At 39.3% G+C, this 22,007-nt stretch overlaps 2 protein-coding genes across 4 annotated transcripts in view; one reads left to right on the top strand and one right to left on the bottom strand.

The window, feature by feature from the left end:
• Positions 1 to 22,007, bottom strand: part of LOC109967010 (protein kinase C-binding protein NELL1) — a 273,478-nt gene that overhangs the window by 110,951 nt on the left and 140,520 nt on the right. The window lies entirely within an intron of this gene.
• On the top strand, positions 16,199 to 21,272 carry LOC109967011 (piggyBac transposable element-derived protein 3-like). 2 transcript variants are annotated; one of them, XM_020612325.1, is made up of 3 exons: positions 16,199 to 16,424; positions 17,334 to 18,977; positions 19,079 to 19,200. In XM_020612325.1, exons 1-3 carry the CDS (start codon positions 16,219 to 16,221, stop codon positions 19,101 to 19,103), a joined length of 1,875 nt encoding a protein of 624 aa, XP_020467981.1. In that variant the 5' UTR covers positions 16,199 to 16,218; the 3' UTR covers positions 19,104 to 19,200. The 2 variants fall into 2 exon arrangements, with proteins under 2 accessions (XP_020467981.1, XP_020467980.1); XM_020612324.1 differs by having other exon boundaries at positions 17,334 to 21,272.

The following is a 22,007-nucleotide window of genomic DNA, read 5'->3' as shown; positions in this document are numbered from 1 at the left end:
AATTCCTTCTACTGATTGTAGTTTAATTCCAAATGTCAAAAAGGGAAGGATCAGCTCACTTAGCATTAACCCTCTGTGAGGTTAGTTTCTGTAATTCACTGTGTTCTCTGATTTTGGGGTGTTGTTCTTTGACTTTTATCAATAAGTGAGGCTTACCATTTCTTTTTTAAAATAAATAAGTATCAACTACACCATCTGATATTACATTCTACATTCTTACATTCTAACAACAAAGTTAAACCTACAGATGTTTAACCTGCTAATGATCCTGGGAAATGTTTTTATTTATTTATGGATTGTCTCTTTTTCCTACTTGATTGCACATACTGTACTTCCTATTTTGAATGCACAGATTTTTATTTTCTATTTCCTATTGCCTTACAAAGCCATTAGGTACTTTCAGACCAAATAGTTCTAAAGACTAACCCACTGGGGGGCTCTCCCAGGGGGTACATACCTTCAATGGACTTTTTTGTGATTGCATTCGTACCTCCAGTAGGACCAACTTTTAGCGTTAAGCCAACAATGGTTGATGACCTTACTATTACCTGCAATATTTTCTTTCTATATTGCTAACGTTAATTATATAAGGAGCCACTAATCCTCTGCCGAGGTTTCTGTTGGTGGACTGCAGCTCCCAGTGCCGCTGGTGGCTACTGATTCCTATTGTTTACACAGCTAACACAGTTAGAAAAATGACAGTAGTGCTGCAGTCCATGTACATGTATCCTTTGGTCCAAAAGTGTCCACTGAGTCTCTGTACCAGAGTCACATTCCTTGTGTGTTTAAGATACATGGCCAATAAAGCTGATTCTGATTCTTTTTAAAATAAATGACCAAAAGGTCAATATTACATCACTTATATAAATAAAAATATATAATTCTTGTCATAATAAAATTCAGATTTTCTTTCTTCTGGATCTGAACCAATAACATCTTATTTCAATTAAATTCTCTGAAGAGTGTTTTCTAATCTATTCAGATATATTTCTGAGGGAAAGCAGAGAAGTAACTCTGTAGGATGAACAAGGTGGAGAGAAGAGAATTACTTATTTCTGCTGGTAAAAATTCACTGAAATGATTCCTTCAGGGCAAATAACCTGCAGTTTAAACAAGCTGTTAAACTAAAAGCTACTATGTGACACAGATATTTCTTCCCCAACTTGTGCTTTATCAAAGAAATTGTGGGATAGTGTTTCAACATCCATCACCACAAACCTGCTAAACACGCCTAATCATAACCACTGTTGCTTGTCAGAATAAAGACTGAGCTTAAATGACTAAAGTCTCTATTATCCCCTCAAGCAACTTTTCTTCACAGACTTCCCATCATGCATCAGTGTCAACAAATGCTGCCAGAATACATTCACAGTAAATCAAACCTAAAAATTGGGAGTATACACCGAGCTCCCACAGTGAAAAAGGGGTACTATTATTTGCAGCCTAGTAGGTGGTCTTGCTCCCTTCAATTGTGATCCCGTGAGTCTGCATGGCCATACATTGTTAGGCATACATCACTCTGGATGCCTGGCAACACAGGTCAACAGCTGCATGTGCTGACAAAGGGACGTGGACTGACTCAAGAGTAAGGAACTCTTGAAGCAGAGCAGCGGGGTCAGAGGGTGGGGGAAACTGAAACAAATGCAGTGTGAAAACTGCTAAAAATTTAAAGCTCACCAAGGAGCCCCTGGAGGCAGCAATACTTAGAACTGGCGATACAAAACTATTAGAACAAATGAGACTTGTTCAAGGCCGGCACAACAGAATAGGTCGTGGAAACATTTAACTAGATCCTTCTTTGACAAGTTTTAATGTTTTTTGTTCCGAGTATTTTTTTTATTTTTTTTTTTACTATCTGGTCAGAAATTTTGCAAGGAGCTCCTGTGCACGGCAGGTTGAAGGTGAATGATGATTTTTCCTGTTTTGGATAATAGCCCCTAAGATGCTTTTGGGAACTTTTAGGAGTTGAGAAATCAGTCAGCAACCTATGCCAACTGCTAAATAATCGTGTTGCAAAAAGTTTGCTCTTTGCCTCTACTCATTATGAGATGTTTGCTGAGTGACAGCTTGGTAACAAAGGATCCATTCCCAGATGGGTAGCTCTTATTTAAACAGTGGAAGTACTAATAGCCACAAACACTAACCCAGCAGTTTCTAATTATCACCAGTAAGAGAACTAGCTAGTAGAATCACCCGGTTCAGTGCTTTATCTTGCTGCATGTTTGTTTTTTTCCTGTCATTCCAATTTAATGCACATATTTAACTGATTTGAATGTCAGGATTTCTTTAGCTACAGTATGTTACCTTACTGTATTACGAGCCATGCCAGGTCTTAATTTTATGTGAATATATAAAATATATTGATGTGATGAGCACTTACTTCCCTAACTAAGTACAAGAGAAAATTTAGTCTCACATTGGATTTTAGTCAATAGGTCATCACAGTCAATAGGGTTTATCTTTATGTCTCCATAAATAATCTCCATAATAAAGATTAGAGCAGTCTCTCCATTTGATACAGATATTGCTGGTTTACAAGGGGGAATTTTGACCTGATGTGGGCTCAAGAACAGAGACAAAGCCATCACAGTAACATATAGTGATTTATCCTGTGAGGTCTAATGATCTTTGGTGGACAACTGATACAGTATCTACACCAAATTTCATGCTTATCTAGACAGTTGTATCAAATCAACCCACTGACACATCCAGCAAAACTGACTTTCATACAGGTGCTGCAAATGTACTTTAGTGCCCCTAGCTTTGTCCTTGCTCCTGGCTTTGTTCACAAAGTAATTCCTTGCTGGCTTATGTCAGTCCTCAGCAGTGCAGAGTCAGCTCTTATCCACGCACACTGACACATTGCACTGTTGCTCAACACTCCAGAGTGATATCACGATCCTCACTTCAAGGTCACCTAGGGGTGGCATACTGTATCAGCCAGACTTCAGCATAGACCTTCAACCTGTTTCCCTCTGGATGATTTCAGTTCAGCAGTTTCTACTTCATGTATGTGGGCATTCTCCATCACTGTGATGCCATGATGAATGGGCAGACAAAAAGCAGAGAGAGAGAGAAAGGGGAGAAGAAAAGCGATCTCTACTCTGCCATTTTATCACTCTATTTCATCATGGAAATCACCTCATTTACTCTGAGCACTTCTCCATTCATCTCTTATTGTCACTGGCAAAATCCATTTTCTATCTGTAACAGTGCTGTGTGTATGTAGTTGTGTTTGTCACTGGGACAGGGGAAAGCGCCAAGCTCACTACATGCAGCTATGTTTGCACATGAGAATTTGCATTAATGAGCTCACACTGCACAAATAAGTTTTAAGATCAGAAAACAAACTTGCTGTTTAGGAATCTATCATCATTTACATTCCAATTAACACCCTGGTGGTTCACATTCTATCACAGAGTAAAACCTGCAACCTTTGAGAAATTTACTTCTAATTGAAACTGAAAAGTGACATCATGTAGTATGTACTATTTTATGCCTCAGTGCTGGCAACAGCCATGGCCAGAAGTATTATCTTTTGGGTTGTCCATCCATAGGTATTTATCCAGCTGGACCTTGTGTATTCATGAATGTGATATCTCAGGAATGTACTGAAGGAAATTCTTCAAATTTGGCATAAATATCAACTTGGACTCAAGGATGAACTGATTTTGATGGTCAAAGGTCAAAGGTCAAGGTCCAGGTGACCTTCCATCCTCATGTATTAGCAAGAATATTTCTAATGGAAGTTATTGTATATATAGGGATATGCAAGAATTCATGTCCTATAGAATCTAAATGTAAAGGTTTGTCTGTCGTCGTTCTGGTCCAGTGTGTTGTCCTAGGTGGTTTTAATATTTGATCCGTCATGTAAGCATGAAGACAAAAAACAAAACAGTATTTTGATGGAAATGTGTGTGGTATCTGGTGTTTGTAGGCCTCAATCATTTCAAAAGTATCCTTCCTGAAGTTTGAATTTACCCGTTATGCTTCCAATATAAGCATGGACCCTAAAGCTTCTTCATCTACTGTTCTTTGGATTGTAGCTCATGCGTACATTGCCAAGTGAATAAATTAAATAAATAAAGTCACTGCTACAATTTAAACTTGGATGCAATAGTTACACAAGTTGCTGTGGACACAGCTGTGTTACACTATATGTGTACAGTTCTGCTATACTTTAACGACAGATACTATCTACACATTTGTACAAATGGAGTCTTTTTGACAGAAGATGTAGTGCTGCATTAAAAGCAGCCAAAGGACTCAAATTCCATTCAGATGTGGCGTTCTCCCTTCTGAATGCGTTAGCATCTAAAGCTGTTTCACTAAAATTAGCAACTTAGCAGTGTCATGATTTAACCTTTATAATAATAAGTAATTCCAAGAAGGTTCCAGGTTCTCGCCCTGGCTGACCCGGGGACTTTCTGTGCAGAGTTTGTATGTTCTCCCTGTGCCTGCGTGGGTTCTCTGCTGGTGCCCCGGTTTCCTCCTACAGTCCAAAGACATGAAGGTTAGGATGACTGGCGATTCTAAATTAGACTTCATCCGGAATGGCATCTGGCGTAAAACATGGCAAGTTTAGAATGCGCAACATCATTTGGGTGGCAACTGATGATTCGCTGTGGTGACCCCTAACGGGAGAAGCCGAGAGTAGAACGTTTTGTGTAACGTTAGTACTTTGTTTCACATTAAGAGTAACCAAACATTCTACTCAACTGCCAACTTTACTCATTATTCAGCTAACACTAGCATCAGAGTAGAGGCTGCATTTTATAGTTTGTCACAACCAGGCATCCATAGTTCATGTTGTTGCTAGGAAACAGGACATGATGAAAGGGGCAAAGAGCAATTAGGAGAGACTTATGGTGTTAATTTTTTTATATCTCACTAGACCTTCTAGTGGTTGAAAAGAAATTAAGTATCGTAGCTTTAAGCTGCATTGTTTTTCTAAATTAATTAGCTCATCAATTTATTTTTTGCAGTGCAGCAGAGAGATTGATTTGCTGAGAATCTACTCAGTGCCTTGTGGTTTTCATTTGCCATGTCAAGGTAGGGGTCTGTTGCTGGGGAGGTTGTGCAAGGTGGTTAATGCCATCAATATGATTAATAATTCAAAACAATCCCTATGTGGGTTTAAAAAGAAATGTGTCAGTGTGCCGGTGCCTGAATGGAAGGAGCGAAGCAGCATGGCTCTTGGAATAATACAACATGACAGGATTCATCTCAGATGATAGATAGTGGAAGAAAACTATCAGAATGCTTATAAATATCTTATAGAGCCACTGAGGAGCAGCAGAGCAGGGGGGAGGGGGCAGGATGGGAGCGGAAGCTGCTCACATGGAAGACAAGGATGACTAAACGTGGTTATCAGTGTGTGTGTGTGAGTGAGTGAGTGAGTGAGAGAGAGACAAATTGCATGTGTGTATAGTGCACAGCATAAAGTTACAGTGGACAACAACACAGTCACAACAATGGGAATCTGGGATTTCAAGGTATTTGTGTATGTGTTGTTTGCATGTGCGGGAGTTTGTGAATGACCACACACAACACAGTGGAGCAAAATAAGAGCTGCAGACAAAAAAAAAATCAACATGAAGAATAAGGTTAAAGTTCTGATCTAGATCTCTTTACCTCTGGCATGGGAAAATAACACAGCAAAGATTCTTTTTCAGCTGGTTGTAACACACTCTCCTACATAAAAAGGCACAGTTAGATGTTATGAGAATAGACAGGACTGTACAGATATGAACACTTTACCCTTGAGTATTGTACAACAAAAAACCTGGAGCGAAAAATGGTTTCAGCCTCTAGTAATGAGGGGTAGGACAGAGAAGGTAATAAGGGTGAAGCAGCAGAGGATAAGGGTAAAACTCTTTAGAGACCACTTGGCTGCCTTTTCTGTTTTCTCTTTCTCCATCTTAGTCTGTTTAGTGAAGGAAAACATGTTTTTGTTTTTATTTTCTTTACTGCACTGTACTGTAGCTGTATTCGCCTGGGCTAGATTATCTGAAATTAAACTAATTATTTGTATGGTAGACTGGGATACAGCATCATCAAATGTTTATTTTTGTATACACAAATAATTGATAGCAGTAATAAGAGCAATAAAATATGCAGAGAATACTAACTAATGTAGTATATGCAGCATTCTGTGTATAAAATCAGAACATTTTTGAGACCTGTCACATATTTTTAATATGTACTGGTGAAAATCTATTGTATACCCTTCACATATTGTCTCACATTCATGACGACCTCCATTTAAAATGTATATACATTGATTAAACTGTTTATTAAAATATTAAATAATTATAATAGAATTATACTATCTAGAACCATTGCACCATTTGCTAGCTTGGCTTACATGTCTTTATTGTCTCAGGTTCTTGAAATGCCATTGACCTCAGTTTCTTTATCTCCATCAGATAGTATGTCAAAGAAGGCAGTTAGCCAAAGTGAACAAAAGCATTTCAAATGTTTGACCAACTCTCATTTGGCCACCTAGGAGCAGTAAAACTACAGTATAGAGGTTTCATGCCTAAAGTGCTAGCAAACAGCTGCCACACATCTAGCACACACAAAGCAATGCTAGCATTAATTTGGAGTTATGTTTCTGTCCACCTGGTGAGTGGATGTCCAATTCCTAAAAAAAAAAAAAAAAGACTGATTGCTCCACTTTCTTTACTCATACAGGCCAACTTTATCTGTTGTGTTGTGCAGGGCAGGTAGAGCAATATGGCTTAGCAGACTTTGTTTGGCAGTGCTGAGACTGTCAACCAAACAGTGCCATAAAATGAAGTGAGCAAAAAGACGGTGATAAACTTAGATGATGATTCACTGTAAGTTATTGACTTTGAGCGAGTCCCCTTTTCACACTATAAATAGTCATATAAAATTAAAAGATACTGGGAATTTTGGTGAGAAATGTAAAATTTTGATTTTTTTTTTATTTTTTTTATTTGTGGTTCATGAGACAAACCACAGCACAAAATGAAGGTGAAGAGCAAGAATAAAGAACATCCAGACCAATCAGACCACTGTCTCTCTGCGTCTCATTCTCAGCACTAATCCGGATGTCTTTCAGATCTTTTCCTGAAAAAAGTAGTGACTGTGTTTGAGAGAGCGAGAGTGTGAGTATGTCCCATGCCTTAATGATACACACTCATCCCAGAGGATTAAACACCCTGCAACAGAATGGGAGCACTCTTTTTTTCTTTAAATCTCTCTCCTGCCAGGCTCAGAACCACCAAATGCATTATTGATCACAGGAGACTCTAACCTCAGCCTGCAGCCTCATTTAGACCACGTTCATTGTTTCCAGATGAAACCTAACAAGAGCCTCCCACTGACAGAATTTAATGTAAGCTGCTACTTTTAAAGCTCATGATTCTCAATTCATTTTGCTCATTTGTATACGTGATCTTATTAATTTCTCCCAATCCCTCACTCATAAAGCAGTTCACCTGTCACCACAGCATCCTATAAGTCAGGCTTCCTCTTCTTCTTCCACATACAAATTACAAAACTACATCCAAACGCACCTGCTGGTGATCTGTTTATCTTAGTTTTTTTTTTTTTTTACCTTTATTTATTCAGGGTAGGTCCACTGAGAGGCCACCTTTCTTTTGCAGGGATGCACTGTTAGGGAAACATTAACTGCCATCCTGACTTCTACTAAGTTCTCATCTATCTACATAACAGGCATGGTATTTCTTGCAATAAACTTTGGCACTGGAAAAAATCATGGATGTAATCCTTTCAGATATGGAAACAGTCTATGTTATAAGTGTTCTAATAAAAGCAGTGAAAACAAAGGGGTTAAAACTTGATACACACCTTAGATAAAAAAGGAACTACAGCCACTATTTCCATTGTAAAAAGGGCAATATATTCCCAGTTTCAAATGTCCTCTTAGATTCTAAAGAGATACAGCAACTAGGCTCCTTAACATTTCATTCCCTCATTAGTCACCAATAAATGTGCCAATCACATACTTGTATGCAACTATTCATGCACAGTATCAGTTACATATAAAACATAGTGTAAAGCACCACTAAACTATCTTTAACTTCACAATTTTAAGTAGGTTATTACCTAAATTGACAGAGTCACCCAATGCCCCTCGGCAGAACACAAACTGTTCCTCCCTTTACCCTACCCACAGAAGACTCCAGATGCCATTAATGGGTCATGTTGACTTCCTTGGGTTAAGAGCACGAGAATACAACAGGATCAAAAAGGAAGCCATCTGCTTGGCTAAGACAACAAACAAAAACTTCCTTCTTTTCTGTGACCCCCTGTCATTTTATAGTCACCGTCTACAAATCTGAGTGCACGTCAACATATCACATTCTCTTTACCAGGCAATAAAAGTAACACAGCAGAGGCAACAATGGATCACGAACATGCACATTGAGAGCCACTGTACCAGAATCAAATTCCTCGTGTGTCCAACAAACCTGGCCAATAAAGGTGATTCTGAATTCTTTAGAATGCAAACAAACAGGGACATCCCCAGCAATATATGGTGACAATGAAGACAAAACCAGCAAAATACTGTTGCAAAAAGAGAAACATGACAAGAAACAAAGCTAAACGTATGCCATTTTTGGAAAATAAAGGGCCATTTCACTGTGCCTGTAATGCCTGGGGCAACTTGAAACATACACTACAAAGTGTCTTTCACATTATTCTAAATGTACATGCTTGTCCATATCTGCGCTGGGTGATTGTTAGGTGTTATAACAACTGACAAATCCATTTAGAATTGTTGGATAATGAGGACTGAATCGAGCAATTACCTCTGCTGCTCTCCAGTACAGAGCATCTGCAACAGCAGAGGAGCATTATACAGTTAGTGGACTGAATCTGTGTGGTCTGGAGCCATTCTCCTCTCATGGGGCTTTGAGAGCTTGAGTCAGCTGAGAGAGGCACAGGGGAGCCATCTGCTTCTTCATACAATGACCCTCATTTATCAAACCTGCAGCAAAAGGATTGAGGCTGAATGGCTGTAAGAGATGTGACATCTTCCACATATGAGTCATGATTCACTAGCACACAGCTAGATGAGTAGCAATTTGATTATGAATTCACTAGATTCAGCTGCAGACTCAAAACTGTGACGTACATGTCTGTGATTTATTTATGACACAAGCTATTTTATATTGTTAAAGCAACTTCTGAGATCATTTTTGTCCTTACTGTTTTCAGCAGCTTTGTGCATTTAGTCACTTCATGACTTCCGGGTGAAATACAAGGCTGTCAGACAGAAAATCAATGTGGAAGCACATCCATAAACCATTCGAGATAAGACGCATTCTAACTAAATGTTGAAAAGGTTTAAAAGTGAGACAGAAAACATTTTTAAATTTGGAAATTTAACCCTTTTGGCAAAGTTCTAAACACTGTCTGATGAACACCAGACATCACTGTATGCCCAAAGAGACCTTGCACTAGCACAACAATGTAATGTTATTTTCAAGCAACAATCTTTCAGACAACCAAAAGAAATTGCTTGTCAGGTTTTTAAAGAACCTAAACAACTGCTGCAGTTTTTTTTTCTTTTTTGCTCAGTTATTTTTACAGCCTAATTATTGTTGTTTCTGCTGTTGCCTACAGATATAATATCTTGGGTTTGACGAATGAGATTCACTGCCAGTAATACAACCCCAAATCAGAAAAAGTTGGGATGGTATGTAAAATCAAAATTAAAACTGAAAATATTGATTTGTAACTCATCTGTGTCCTGTATTAAATTGAAAACAATACAGCACTCACACCCTTTTCCTTCACAAACAGGCCTTGGTAATGTGCAGAATGAGGTTTTGCATTGTCTTGTTGAAATATGCATGGACGTCCCTGGAAAAGATGGCATCTTGAAGGCAGCATATGTTGCTCTAAAATCTCAGTTTTTCAGCATTAATGGCGCCATCACAGAGGTGTAAGTTACCTTTGTCAAGGCCACTGACAACCCCAGACCATGACAGACCCTGGCTTTTGAACTTGATGCTGGTAACACTCTAGATGTTCCTCTTTGTCTTTGGTCCGAAGCACAAGGTGTCCATTCCTTCCATAAAAGACCTGAAACACTGATTCGTCTGACCACAATACACATTTCCATTGTGTGATGTCCATCACAGATGCCTCTGAACTCACTTCTGCGCTGCTGGACACTGTTGACATAGGGCTTTCTTTTAGTACAGTACAGTTTTAAGCAGCATTTATGAATGTAACTACGTATTGTAGTGCCTGACACAGGTGTGTCAAAGTAATCCTGAGCCCATGTGGTTATATCACTTATAGAATAGTGACAATTCTTGATGCAGTGCCGTCTGAGGGAGTCAGAGAGCAGGGTCATCCAGCTTAGGCTTGGCCCTTTACACACTGAAATCCCTCCAGATTCCTTGAATCTTTTAATAATGTTATGTACCAAAAAGAGTGACATATCCACATCCTTTCTTATCTTTCTTTGAAAAAACGTTGTTTTTAAACATGTCAATAATTTTCTCACACATATGTTTACAAACTGGCGGTCCTCGGCCCATCTTTGCTTCTAAAAAGTTCAGCCTTTCCTGGATGCCACTTTTGTACCAAATCATGATGCAGTCACCTGCTGACATCACCTGTTTCACATGGAATCATCATTTCATTGTTTTACCTCATTACTGGCCCTGAAATGCAACCGTCCAAACTTTTTTTAAAATGTGTTGCAGCATCAGAATTGGAGTGTTTATTTTGAACGAGGAATAAAACAGATTATGTATCACGTCAAATAATGTGCTGCTGTGTTGTTTTCAATGTAATACATGACAGATTGTTTGCAAATCACTATTTTCAGTTTTAATTTTGACTTTACATACTGTCCCAACTTTTTCTGATTTGGGGTTGTAAAAGGTCTTTAAAAAGTTAACTGTTTCTAACGTTGAACTATTTTCCCTTCTTCATAAGGAATGCACTTTGAGGCATTTACATTTTTTTTCTTTTTTCAACTTTTAAAAACGAGATATGTATTTTGTTGTTGCATTAAATCAGTTGTGAACTCATGAAATATTAGAGCTGGCTGTCTCCTTACAGCCTGTGTGTTGAGGATGCTTCCTAAAAATGGTTTGCTTTACATTCTCCATCCTAATGAACCTCTCTGCATTCTCTTCACAGAGATATGCTGGCTTTTTTACAGGTGATTTGTTGAAACATGAGCTGGAATAGCTTTTTTGTCATCTGCTGAAATCAAGTGTGCTGAAGGAAAAATCGTTTCTGAGCTCAAGTGAACTTCTGCAAATGTGCCTAGTGCAAATGCAGCCAGTTTGTAGCTTGAATTGGATCTCTTTTTGGGCCTGAGGGCTCAGAGGACAGAACTGATAAGAAAAGTGACCAGCCTGAGTGTTTAATGAGTTCCAGGGCTGTGAGTGGTCAGAGGAGGCTATTACCTTTGGAAATGCCATCATCTCCCATCACTCTCTCTCACTGTGATGTGACATTTCTCCAAAGTGCTATATTCATGGTGAGTCAAATGCCGCTTGATTTTGCAAATGAGGCAGAAGGAAAGTCACTATGCTGTCATCCTCATAAAGAACAAATTACTATCTGTAATCAGATTAAAGCAAGAAATTTGATACCATGTTTACATTATGTTGCTTTACTATGAGTCATCTGATACTCTGCTGGCTAAATGTCATTGAACTAATGTTTACGAAGTTGTCAGAATGTTGTCTAATGCACTGTAGGTCGGGTTTTGGTTTAAAGTTGAGATATATTTTCAGTCAATTAAAAGATCAATTTTAGGGGCATTTAGAAAGTGTATGGCTGGGTAAAATTTAGTCTCACTAGGTGGATGTTTCTAGATTACTGTGCCCAAAACTGACCCAAAGTTGCATCGGCTTGTTAAGTTCAAGCATACTATTGCATTATTGATGGGTCAGTTAGAAAGTCAGAAAGTGTTTGCCGCCATTTGATATAGCATAGCTTGTCAGGAGTGATAGACAACTGCCTAAAAGCTGCCTGAGAAGACCTCAAGGACAAAATATCTCTTCAGGGTTAACGTATTTGTGAAAAAGTGCTTTAAACTGGGTAAACTCTGAGGCAGCTAAAGACCAACCAACACATATGAAAGAGGTTTAGTCACAGAAATATCTGACTTCAACCAATGGTCCAAATTAAACTCAGAAACAGAACAGAACACACAGTAGAAATTAGAACACTGACATACACAGGAAATGGTAAATGACTTAACTTGTTAAACACAGATCAGGGGTGGTAGGTAACAGAAGAAGACAGAGGTGAGCTAAATGAGAGAAGTGTGAGAGCAGTGAGAAGAGAGGGCTGAGAGAGTAGGAGGTGAGGATGTGCTGGGTTAGGTGCACAGCAAATGGAAAAAGAGAGTAAGAGAGAGTAGAATGAAATAAATATATAGGTGTATGTGAGCAGAAAGCTTGGCAGCAGGGAGAACAGCCCAGACAGCAGCAGATCGGACAGACATTCTGCAACGGCCTGAATCATTGATTCTTCTTTAGTTTTTATGGAGATCTCAGTAAACAAGAGCTCCGCACTGTGACAGAGGAGTTGTCTTCTCCAACAACTTCTCCATTTCGTTTTGGTCATTTATTCAATCCTGCTGTCTGTCTCAAGGTCGACACCAGCATTTTGTATTGTATTTTCTGACATTGATCGCTTCCATCGTGAATGTTAAAAAATGTTGACTGAGCAAACAAAATGCAACCAGTGGTCTCTCGTGTCAAAGTTATCTGCCTTCGTTTCAGACAAATGAAGGTTATCAATTACACAACCAGCTCCTTATCAGATAAAATTCTAACTAAATTGTACCCGAACATAAGACTATTGCTTTTCTAAGGTGGACAGCGTTATTGTCCACATTTAGATTTTTGAGCAAAGTCTTTCTCAACACTGGAGACTCTTGGATAATTAATCGATAAGATATTGTCCATATTATGGCCATTATTTACACTTTGTTTCTGAATTATTATTATTTTGTTTCCATTTGTTTTGCTACTACAGTAACCATAAGCCTCAGCTGCCACTGATGTGGAGAAGCCAAAGCAATCAGAGGGGCAAATCAGATCTGTGGTAAATTGAAAACAATTTGTCATAGTGAACAAAACACTGCAACATAATTGCTTCATTCATCCAAATTTGATCCAGAATTCAAATGTGACAGTTTTGCCATTTTTAAAGTTTGGCCTCAGCTTCCTATTAGCGTTCCTGGCAACACAACTGTAAACTCTGAATGTGTGGAAGCCTTCTACCAAAGTGCTTCTTGGGAGTCATAGTTGACCTTCTCTCCTAATGTTTCTTTTTAATGTTGACATGCTTATAGGCTACCTTTTACTTTATATTAAATAATAATAAAATGATCAGGACTTTCACATCCTGAACCTGAATGGGCAGAATAACTCAGACCTCACTGCTCTAATTAACATCAACAGAGATTACATCCACTGCTCAGATCAGCAGCAGCCCCGACAGACAATTGACATTGCCATCATCAACCCCTCCCGCACAGGCACATGCACACAAACAGATCAACAGGCCTGAAAAAGCACAGCACAGAAGAGACCTCCATAACATGTAGCATACAGAGAGCTACCATTTAAATGACTTACTCTGCCACAAGGAAAATGATTTAAGCCTTGATTTGATTATTGGAAGCTATTTTGGTACAACACATGAGCAAATAAACGCTCAGTATGGGGCCAAACTATGTCAACTCGCTTCTTTCCCACTGTTAGAGACTGGCAAGAGCCTCACATATGACTATCAGTCCCCAGCCAGCCCACTGTTTGCCAGTTTGTGTGTTCAAATAACATTACTATGATTACTAAGATATAAAATATGCCCTCTAATTTCTTTTCACAGCACTAATATCCTTATTTCCTCCTAACTCTGACACAAAATTGCACATTTTGGTGATGAAACTTCTTCATAAAGATTGTGTTCTAATTAAACCATAATCTGAATGTTTTACTGACTTTGAGAGCCTTTTGTGAGGATTTAGTTAGGATTTTGACTATTTAACAAAAGCATGCTTAATAACACAATCACACTTAACACTTGTGCATATACGTAAGTAAATGTGATGGTGAACTGTACATACAAGGAAATTGTGCTTTTGGGAGATGCCCTGACAGCAAAACCCTGTGCACAGCAAGATTTCCACCAATGTGAAATAAATAAATTATAGATAATGATAAAAATCTGCAGTATCATGGGGCATGGTGAAATGCAAAACAAATTCACAAAAAGCTAAAATTAGAGTATAATGAGATATTTTAAAATTGTTGAATTTGAAATCACAGAGTTAATAATTCATGACCTGTTCATGACTCCGGCTGTAAACAGAAAGACACTGTAGTTTGTGGGAGAGTTTGCAGCTTGCACTTTTTGTTGTGCTGTGAAATGATGATGTTGAGGTAACAGCTACCAAAGAGGAAATTTAGTTCATATACTATTACTTTAAATTGGATTTAAAACTTGAATACAATGTGAATGAATCCCAAGATATGAATGAACTGGAATCATTTTGGGTTCCTGGTTATGCATGTTATGTCTCCCCTGTCACTGGTGAGAGCTGGTTTTCTGCATTTCATTTTGTATGGGTTCTTTACACTGTTTGTTGAGGATATGTTGTATTTTGTTATACAAGCTGTGTTTCCCCCTACTGGTAAATTTTAGGTTATGATTTGTTGCGCTTTATTTTGTATGTGTAATTTGCATTGTGAATGAGACTGATTATATGTTCATGATTTCAGATTATTGCATACAAATGTATGCATTTGGATTGATTTAAAGATTTTTTTTAAATTATAACTGGGGTTTTGATTTCTTAGATATACAACCTGTTTGTGCCTACATGATCATTTGACTGACAAAGACCATGTTGGTCCAAATGTAGCATTGCATTTGCATGTAGTCTAATACATCTGTTATTGAAAAACTTTTGCTGGGTCAGTGTACAGACAATTTCTTTCACTCTCTTTTAAATTAAAAGTAGCACAAAACCTCTTTTAAACTGAGCATAAATTAATGTCAGTATCCTCAGCAGTGAGATCTATTGATTTTTGGGAGAATTTTATTTTTTATGAGAACTGAACCTTTACCGGCTTTTTTGTCATAAAAGCAGTGGAGAGGAGGCACACAAAACTCTTTGATTCTGACTTTCCTTAACTGAAGATCTTTTAAGAGTCCACATGATGGACAGTTGCCACAATTCAGGCTGCTTCATTCAGCTCTTTCAACACTATCAACAAGTGAGTGGGAGTTTATTCAGCCTCTTCATAGAGGCTAACACCACTTTCTCTGATTTTTAATGTGGAAGGTCACTCAGTATAGCCACCTGGCCAGATTCACTCTGAATAACACAGACGGTTATGAGATGCTGCACTTTCAAACACATAACAGTTTAAGATATCATGCCTGTAGAGCTGTCTAATAGCCTACACTGTCTTTGACAATAGCATTCTGCACTCACACATCTCAGATTTACCCACAATATTTTACGAAGTCTATAAAAAAAACCCCCTGAATGACGGCTTGTGAATGCTGAAACTCCTATTTTTCCTGACAGTGAACTGACAGACAAAACATACTGTAATTACTGTTAGCAATCAGACAGGATACATTTGGGATTTGTTTGGTACTGCTTACTTCAGCTAAGATGTTTTCAATGAAATGAAATAATTAGAATCTATCTTTCAAATAGAAAATACTGTAGCTTCTTGCCAAATGGTTTAGGAGCAATTCCGGCCCTGGTGAAGGTATTAGTTTCATGTATTCCTGTATGTCCTTCACACTTGACCACTTCAAACACTGATAATATACACTGGGTTAAATTTGGATCGTGCATTAATACGTTTATTTAAAAAGAGGGTAGATATGGTCCATATTTTAAATACATCTGTTCATTAGTCATCAGTCACAAAAAGAAACTGGATTTGACCACTAATATTAGCCCAAATTAGCAGAATCTCAGGAGGAAAAAAACTAATCCTAATCTTTTTACGATTTTAACTGGAGGTGTTTTAATTTCCTCAGCCAATCCCAGGAGCGCACCTTTATATGCGTGTCATTTATTGGCTGCACGTAAAGACACCGCGGATGTAGCCAATGAAATTGTCTGTGTAACCAAATATGGTCAGTAGTGGACGGGTCCTCTTGGGATCAAACACACCCGCGTAAAGGGAATCAGTGTGTTGAAGACGCCATATGGACAGAGTCGAAGGTCGCACAGATAAAGTTCACACAAGGCAGAGGAACAGTTTTATAACTAGTCCGACTTCAGATATGTTTCTTTCAGAGTCTGGAGATGAATTAGAGGAGCTTCATTCGGACTTAGACACTGAGAGTGAGTACAGCAATTGCAGTCTGGACGAGGACTATGTTCCGAAGGGGCTGGCCCGAGGATCAGACCAGTGAGTGCTACCGTTAATCTGATTTGGCTTCAGTCCAGAGAAATATACACGCCTAACCTAAATATGATGATATAAGGTGTTGACTCTGAAATGCAGAGTTCATATTACTCCTGAAAAGGGCAGGGCCATCACACTAGCGGGACAACAATTTAATATCAGGCACAAAGCCTAAACACCAATGCGCCAATCATTTCCGTTTTGTGTGCAGCATCTTCAGGCTTGTCCAGCGCCTCTTACAGACCGTGCGTTAATCCCAACTATTTGTGCACATGCCTCGACCCCGTTGTTTTTGCTGAAGTTGCCGGTGTTGTTACGAAATCTGTTTCCCTATCCTACAGTGTTTCCCGTGGCCTTAGGGCAGTTAGGTTCAGCGTCAGAGGGCGAATGGTTTGATTTATGTTTAGTTTAGGTTAGTAAAGGGAAACACACAGGGGCTTGTCCTGACAGCACAAAGAGTAGTTAAGGATGTGTGCACAGCAGCAGACGCACTGGAAAGCCCATGCCAACCACGTGAACCTGCCGCCTTTGTTCTGTACTGCTGATACTCTAGTGCTGTTTAACAAAGTTTACGACAGCGTTTTTACTTTGCCCACAATAACCATCGAATTTTAAGCTATTAAGTTCGTGCTCGTCGCGAGCGCGTGCTCGTCGCGGGCAGGGTGTCAAGTGTCCCACAGCAGAGCGCACAGACGGTGGTGGGAGAAGTACTCACATTCTTTACTTAAGTAGCAGTACAATAGAGTAAACATATTCTGTTACAATTACGTCATGCATTCACAATGTTACTCAAAGTTGAAATGTATTATCAGCTTTATATTACCACAAGTAATGACAGGCACGTTACATATTAATGCTTTATAGACTGATCTTCTGTATCATTAATCCTTAACCTATCTATATTATTTATAGGGAAGACTTCACTGATGAAGACAGTTCAGATGAGGAGTGGGAAAGTACGCCCAGAAAGAGAAGTTGTTCCAGGAAGCGTTGCCGTTCTGCTTTTGCTTCTCCAGTGTCATCGCCCCTGAAATCCCAGTCTGACAAAAGGGGACCCCACAGGGGTCCTCACAGAAAGAAGATCCACTATGCATTGACCCCTAAACAAGACTCCTCCTCCCCCAGATCTGGTAAGACATCCTCCACACCACGCAGGAAAAATGCAAGTGGAAAGAGGCAAGCAGAAAGGCTGGTTGTGAGTGAAGAAGATGATGAAGCAGATGATGGAGACCGGTGGCGTAACATTGAAGAAGAAGATGTTGCGCCTCCTCAACCACGGTTCAGACCTGATAGAGACGTAGGGCCGCAGCTGAACAGAACCGCGAATTACACGCCACTTGAACTTTTTCAGTTGTTCTTCTCTACGACCGTCATTGATACGTTGGTTAAACACACCAATGCCTATGGGAAGCTGAAATGCCAAGGCCAGAAGGAAAGCTGGGTGACAGTCACAGCAGCAGATATGTATTCTTTTATCTGCCTTGTCCTCTACATGGGTATTGTACCACTAAAAACACTGAAAGAGTTCTGGAGAGGATCTAAGCTTTTCAGCCTGCCATTTCCTGCCTCTGTCATGCCCTGCAGACGCTTCCTAGCCATCTCCCGCAGCCTACACATGAATGATCCTGCAGTTGAAATGGAAAATGACCAGAAGAAAGGTACATCAGGGTATGACAGACTTTGCAAAATAAAGCCACTATATGAGCAGATTTTAGAGGCCTGCTACACTTTCTTTCATCCCCACCAACATATCTCCATAGATGAACGGATGGTAGCGAGCAAAGCAAGGACTGGATTAAAGCAGTACAGTAAAAACAAGCCCACTAAATGGGGCTTTAAGCTTTTTGTTTTAGCAGACTCAGTGTGTGGCTACACCCTGAACTTTTTCGTGTATGGAGGAAGAAAAGATAAACCCTCAGGCAAGGGCCTAAGCTATGATGCTGTCATGAGACTGCTCAACATCCCCTTCCTAGGCAAAGGATACAAGCTCTACGTGGACAACTATTACACCAGTCCAACTCTATTCCTGGACCTCTTTCAGAGAAAAATCTGGGCATGTGGGACTGTCCGTTCCACCGTAGCTGGTTATCCCAAAACGAAAAATAATAGTATGCCAAAGAAAACACCAAGAGGAACTATCCAGTGGATCAGGAAAGGACAGTTGTTGTTTGTTAAGTGGATGGACACCCGGGAGGTAACAATGTGCTCCACCATACATAAAGCATACAGCAATGAGATGGCAACACGTAAAATGAAAACTGCTGAAGGACAGTGGACAGTGAAGCATGTGCCTATTCCAAACTGCATCAAAGATTACAATCGATACATGGGGGGCGTTGACTTGTCAGATGCACTCATTGGCTACTACAATGTCCTCCATAAAACCCAGAAATGGTACAAAACTCTGTTTTATCATTTTGTGGACATAGCCACTGTGAATGCCTTCATTCTCCACAAAGAAATGTGCAAACTGCAGAATCGACCTACAGTTACACAGAAAATCTTCAGGGAACAACTGATTTTGTCTCTGGCTGAGATTGGGTCCACTCCACGCAGGTCAGGTCCACAAAACCTTATGCTGCTGCTCTCGCCTTTCAAAGTGCCTCCTTCATTCAGAGTCCCTCCTGCCTCCTCAACACCACTTTCTCTGTCCACAGTACCACCTGCCTCTCCAGCCACTGAGCTGCTCACCTCACCTCCCTCCCAATCCACAGCACCTTCTCCCTCCAAGGTGCCGCCTCCTACAGCCCCTGATGCCCCAGCTTTAGGTCACCTGCCAGCTTACTTTGTAGAACAAATGACCAATGTGGCCTCCAGAGACAGGGCCACTGTTGGCAGAAGGGCATGCGTGGTCTGTAAAAGAAAGTCACCAGTGTATTGCAGCACTTGCCGAAAAACGCTCTGTTTTACTACTTTAAGGAACTGCTATAGTAAGTGGCATAGAAGCAGTAACATCTGTATCTAAGCGACTAGCCTTACTTGTCAGTCTGTATAAAGGGTCTTTAATAAGCAGAGTGAACCATTTTATTCAGTTGTCCTTCATAGATGTGCCTTTGATCATTACTAGTGAACAAGTCAGGTGTATCTTGGTTCTTTTGTCAGACTCACATAGATGCATAGTCTAAGCTGTTACCCCATAAGGTTGTTGCATCATGCTTATATGGTTAAACTGAGTACTTAAAAAGACTGCTCTCAGAGGGTCTCCAGGTAATATGAGATGTCTTGTAATTGGTAGAATAGATAATAACCTTAAAAACCTGTAGATAGTGAACTAACATGATAAATCTACCTGTTATGTTGACTTGTAGAATTAACTTTTAAGATACCCCCCTATGCTTCAGTATCTCCTATTATAATTAAAATACCAAAAAATGTTTCTAAAACCATTATTGAAAACAGCAGAGAACAAAGCATCTTACCTACCTAGTTGCATGTTACAGTGCTGCCTGGTTTCATTTTATGGAGAGCCTAGCAGCAGCTTTGCTTTAGCGACGCAGGAGGGGGTTGCAACTGCCATTCATGGGAGTAATAATGTTCAGTGGGTTCTCAGTCTGTGAGGGATTCTGTTAGGTGGTCTTTGACCATCCTGCTTTAAAAAGCATTATCTGGCAAAGTGACTGGGAGTAAAACTGGACTACATGCTGTTGAGGAGAAGACGCTGGGCAATTTTATTTATAGATCTCATCCTAAAACTGCAGCTACTTGGACTGATTACCTTAATCTTGTGAGGTTCACAGAACTCCTCATCTGAAAACTGGACTATCATCCAAAAGCACCTCTGAAGAGTGATCTTACACCCAGTGACTCAGATTCAGCATCATAAGTGGATACATATCTATCTCCGGGGGAGACTGCTGTGAAAACACGTACCTCACGGCATCCTCTTTTGTTGTCTGCAACTAAGATTCTTCTCCGTTAACTTCTTGTATACTGTAAACTTGGAGGAACAGGATTGATACTCAGGTATAACTGATGCTGAAGATGTTTTTAATGTATCACCGAGTATGTTTACATGTGCACTAGAGTCAACATGGAGTTGAATTATCCTGGTGTTCATAGTTGTAATATGTTTTTGTTTTTTACTTGAAATATAAGAGTAACTGTTCAGTCAGCTCTCCATTTCTGTCACTACCCAGGTTTGGATTGTTTGGCTGGTGGTTGACTCTGTCATCTCACATAATTTCTGGCATTCATAGTTGCCACAGCACTTGAGGATAAACCCACCTTGGTTTCTGGCTACATTTAACAGCCGCTAGAGTTGGCTTGTTCGACTCCCCACAGCCACTGTGGTGTCACTTTGAGGATGCACCAGCACAGGTGGTAGGTAGCAATTAGAAACAAATGTAAGGCGTTATTACGCCCAGTACGGTCTCAGGTTTTGATGCCAATATAAGAACAGTTTGTGAAACACACTGACTTGTACAAATAAACACACAGTTTTAAATGTGGTGTTGTTGGTACGTCAACAACACACCGACTTGTATCTCAGGAACTTTCTTTCCACTGGATCCAAACATTTCAATTGCTTGTGTATATTTAAGGGATTTTGTGTTAACAGAAATACACTATCAGTGTTATTGCTAAGTGAAAAAAGTAGTTACTTTCCTTTCCTTATAGATAAATTGGTTGTGGAAGTGAACAGGTGCACCCCTGTTGAAAAGCTGACACATTCTCCGAAAGAGAACCAACACCTGGGCACATAATTTTGGATTATATGAACACATTACCAAAGCAAGTGTCAGAGCTGTTTTATCTTAGTGCCACTGATTAAATTAATTACCTCTCTAACACGTCCAAATCTTTTCCCGTGTCTCCTTTGTCATTTTTTTAACAAATTATTTTTTATATTATATGCATTTGTATGTAGGGGGATTTGGAGGGAATGAAACCACATGTGTGTGTGTGTGTGTGTGTGTGTGTGTGTGTGTGTGTGTGTAAAAATAAAATACATTTTTAAAAGGGGTCTGATATCTTTTTTTTTTTGCGGTGATTGGAAAGTGAGATAGATCTACTTTGAACTTATAATCATTTATAATGTGTACGTAGTGCTGATTTTGGTGTGTTTGATACATTTGTAAAAAAATTAAAAGTATATAGTTCAGTAAGAAGAAAAAGTCAAAGATAATCACATTTGCTAAATTCAGACAGAAATGAGCTAAGATCATTTAACCACGTTGGTAGAGATACTCAGCAAATATGATTCACTGATGCTAAATATGTAAAATAATGATGTGGCACTTTGGAAGTGTTACAGGTGTTACATTTTCATTATCATAAAATGAATCATGTCAAATCTACTTTTGTCTCCCAAACTCCTGTTTTAACCATTTTCATGGAGAGATCCTTTGAATTTCAATCAATACTCCTATTCCTAAGCTCTATTTTCTGTTTATTCGTTCAGCAATTGAACTGTCATGCTGCAGCATTTGCTTGACAATTATGTCATACACATTCATCAATTCTGTATTGTCTTATAAACAGTTTAAAAAGCGCACACACACACAAACTACAAAAGGAGTAATGATCTGCGTGAGGATAAAGACGAGAGGTCTGGAAGGTTGCTGCTGCTTCTCTGTGTGTATGTTC

This window comes from Monopterus albus, unplaced genomic scaffold (genome assembly GCF_001952655.1).
Source record: "Monopterus albus unplaced genomic scaffold, M_albus_1.0 scaffold123.1, whole genome shotgun sequence".
In the NCBI taxonomy this organism is placed as follows: Eukaryota; Metazoa; Chordata; class Actinopteri; order Synbranchiformes; family Synbranchidae; genus Monopterus; species Monopterus albus.
This window is presented reverse-complemented; position numbering and strand designations above follow the sequence as displayed.